This window comes from Gobio gobio (assembly GCF_949357685.1).
Source record: "Gobio gobio genome assembly, chromosome: 6".
Lineage (NCBI taxonomy): Eukaryota > Metazoa > Chordata > Actinopteri > Cypriniformes > Gobionidae > Gobio > Gobio gobio.
In genome coordinates, this window is record NC_137102.1 from 47,812,094 (window position 1) to 47,815,875 (window position 3,782).

General features: G+C 40.4%; 1 protein-coding gene across 1 annotated transcript; it reads left to right on the top strand.

Annotated features, from left to right (window-relative positions):
• Window positions 1–252: 252 nt before the first annotated feature.
• On the top strand, window positions 253–1,468 carry LOC307128648 (putative G-protein coupled receptor 148; the record flags this gene model as incomplete). The annotated part of the gene is made up of 1 exon (XM_079820574.1): window positions 253–1,468. One exon carries the CDS (start codon window positions 253–255, stop codon window positions 1,363–1,365), a length of 1,113 nt encoding a protein of 370 aa, XP_079676700.1. The 3' UTR covers window positions 1,366–1,468.
• Between the last annotated feature and the right edge of the window lie 2,314 nt (window positions 1,469–3,782).

Genomic DNA, 3,782 nt, shown 5'->3' on the forward strand with positions numbered 1-3,782 from the left:
TGGTCCTGATTCTAGGAAGACATATCAATATTTATGCCTTGGTGCAAAATCCCAGTGTCATTCTGATCCTTTTAGCTGCGAAGTGATATTTACCTGTTTCTCTATCTCCACGGAAACCATCTACAGAACAAGCGCGTCTGTGACAAATCTGTCCCCTAAATCACTTAGCACAATCTGCGGGAAGAGGGAAGGAGAGACACATTTATCTCGCTCTTTTTGCCTTGGATTGGACGCACAAACACGTGCCAAGAGATGGAGACTCTGATGGAGGGAAAGTCTAAGCTTTTCTACCTGGCCGCGGAAGACCTTTTTTTATCTATGCTTTGTTCATTTGGCAATTGGTACAACAAGTCTGGTCGAGCTGAGCTTCACAGGCGTTCTTCAAATTTTTTGAACTCCTCTGAAAGCCCAGCGGAGATGTTTGCGCACGAGTGGCATGGATTCATCCCTCCCTACCACATGAGAGTGCTTCAGATATGCCCCATTTTGGCCTTCCTGGCCATTCTGCTGACCACTCCGGTTCTTCTAGTACGTATCGTGTCCCGCGGTGACCTGCGGCAGCAGACGCGTTACCTTCTCCTGGCCAATCTTCTTTTCAGCGACCTACTCTTTGTTTGCATGAATATCCTGAGTGCCTGCATCAACTTATCTGGTGTGTTGATGACAGAGTGGCCGTGTGCCGTGCTGCTCTTCCTATCTGCGGTGTTATACAGTTCTGGTGTGCTAAGTATTACAGCGATGGTGCTGGATACCTGCTTTGCCGTGTTAGCACCCCTTCGCTACCTGGCAGTGTGGCCCGTGTCGCGAACCTACGGAGCAGTTGCTGCCATCTGGGTTGTCTCAATCTTTTTCCCTGCGGCAGCTGTTGGCATGTTTTTGTGGTACCATAGTACGGGCCCCTGCGCCCTACACATCTGCTCCCTGCCTTTGCTAATGGTTTTGACTGTAAGCCACTTTCGCCCACTCCATGTCTCCATGTTGCTGACAGTCATTGGAATTATTTTCATCCTCCTCCTGGTGTTGTCTGGTTACCTCATCCTCTACTTTTATACGCGTAGCTCAGGCGTGTGGAAGGGCCAGGCCTCGTCCCGTGCTAAAGGAACATTTCTCATCCATTATCTCCACCTGTTCCTGGCTTTCTGTCCCCTGCTGGTTCTGGTGATCGAGCTGATGCTTTGCAACAATAGTGAGACTCTGGACCTCAGAGCAAACCTGTGGATGTCCCTGGTGGTGTGTAACGTCTTACTCATCCTGCCCAAAGCCTTAGCACCGTACCTGTACGGGCTCCGCTATAGAGAGCTGTGCGGCGTGCTGTTCCAGTTCTTTCGGCTGAATAGGCCGAGAACTATCACACCTGTGCTATAAAGACGCTTATTTGAACCTGTGAAAAAGACCTTTGAACGGGTGTTGCTGAGCTTTTAATCAACTCGGTCAGTTAAAACCTTACATTTGCTAGCTCTAATGATGCTCAACTGTGGTTAACTAATTGTGAAAAGTGTTGATTATAGCATTGTTATTTAGATAGCATTATATTTAGATGGTGGCATGAAAGGTTGCAGTGATGAGCATTGTAGCCGATCACAGACATGTTGAGCGCATGAATGCAGCGATTTCTGCACACTAACGAAATGCTTTCATCATAACTAACAAAGCAAACACAATGTAAATAAGAGATTTGTTGATTATTACGGGAGTTTTGGTGCTGCTCCAGCAATTGGGAGCTGTGACAAAGGGAGCGTTCATTGATCGCTTTCTATGTATAATTTAATCACAGTTTAAATAACAGATTATATTCATCCTACTAAGAGAAACAATGTGAAGTTGACCGTTTAGTCACTTGCTGACACATAGACAAAGAACATCTGACTGTACATGAATTATTACATATCAGAAATCACTGGTCACAGATCAGACATTAGAATTAACATGGTTACTGTCCAGTCCATATCATAAAAGTCTGTTTGCAAAGCCTGCACCAAAATTGTGACTGATTTACAAAGAATCCACAGTGAAATGTACCGAAAACAAATAAATATAACTGAGACATTCACATTGTTGAAAATAAATAACCACATACCGTGCATTAGGATCCTTTGGAAGGTAATGTTATTTGCAGTCCATCCTGTATTGCTCTTCTCTCCTCGTCATCTCACTAACAAGCCAGTGGGCGGGACCAAAGTTGTAATGACGAAGAAGGTGTTGATTTTCATCTGCAGAGGCGGTCTTTCACCTATCAGTCATAGAAAAGCTGTTTAACAAGCGCATTACAAGCTGTAACAAAGCTGTTTTTGGACTAACAAGGAAGTTTTCCGTTCTGAAACGTACAGGATATTCGTATATGATGACCTCTTATATGTCAAAAGCTCAAGGAAAATGTGATTTCCCAGTTCATGGCCCCTTTAAGGCATTCATTTTGTTTATTTTGGTGTTATGTATTTACTTTTGGTATTTACACAATGTATTTTGGTACTAAATATTTTTATTTCTAGCCTATCAATAAAAAAAAAAATACTAAGTCGTTTCCCAGCCTTCATATGTTTTGTTCAGTCAGAAGCACAGAGTCTTACATGTGTATGTAACGTTATACATCAGATTCACTTAATTTAAGTATGATATCGTCTATCGATATCGTTACTACTAGAAACCCTATCATAAATTACTTTTGAACAAATAGTGTAAGAGGCTTTTACTTTTTCCTATATTTTATGGCAGCGACTGGTGTATTTTGACTAAAATAATGCTATGCTATGTAAACCATGGTAAATTTTGTAAGGGCGACTAACCGAGCACCTGTAGCTTAAGTTAAAATAGTTATTAAACGTCTGAATTATTTGAAAGGTTACTGAAAATAAATAAATAAATAACACTTAACGTACCAGAGAAGTGCTAAAATGCTAAAACACTGTTCTCTCTCTCCTGTGTTCGTCTGACAAAAAGGAACTGCCGCTGCTGCTGCAAAATTCGATTCGATTCTAATGGAAAGTTGATCCAAAAATACCTATTTCACATTATTGTATGTATGCTGTGGGACAGTGTCAGAAAATAATGCGCGCGAAACACCACCACCACTACACAATAAATTAAATAACCACAAGATGGCGCTGTTTATTTTTTAAATAAGGATGATTTCTCTTTGTAGTTATGCTGGTGAGTTTTTGTCTATAACATTATTATACTAAATAAAATATATATGTTTACTAATATTCCTATAATTATTTGCATATATCGCAATTTATATCATTCACATAATATTCCTATAATTATTTGCATATAATTCGAAATTTATATCATCACAGATCAAGTTTCTAGTCAGGTCATGCGTCACGGTTTTTTCCGTTTCCCAATCTGTCCAGAGAACTTACCTGTTTTGTTTGTTTTTATCATAGACTGGTTTTTTAATCAAGTCGGCTTTCTACTGTTACAGAAAGATACGAAAACGCAATATCAACACCAGCATTTTAATGTACTGTACAAAAACACATGTACCATAAACAAGGGATACACGACTTTTTCTAATCTGAATTATTTGTTCTTGTAGTACAAAGTAAGATAAATAATAACAACAACACTATGTGCTTTGCTACTGTTGAAAAGCCTGTTGTATTTTGCCGTGACATTAATATGACACAAACTGTCTTCGTTCATAATCTGGTTTTTGTTTGCAAACAACGGCCATCCACATGGAAATTCTCGCGCACGGAACTCTGGGATGTGATGTTCTTTCACTGGTTTGAAGGCCTCATGATATGTCAACAAGAACTGCATTTCCCGATGAACATCCT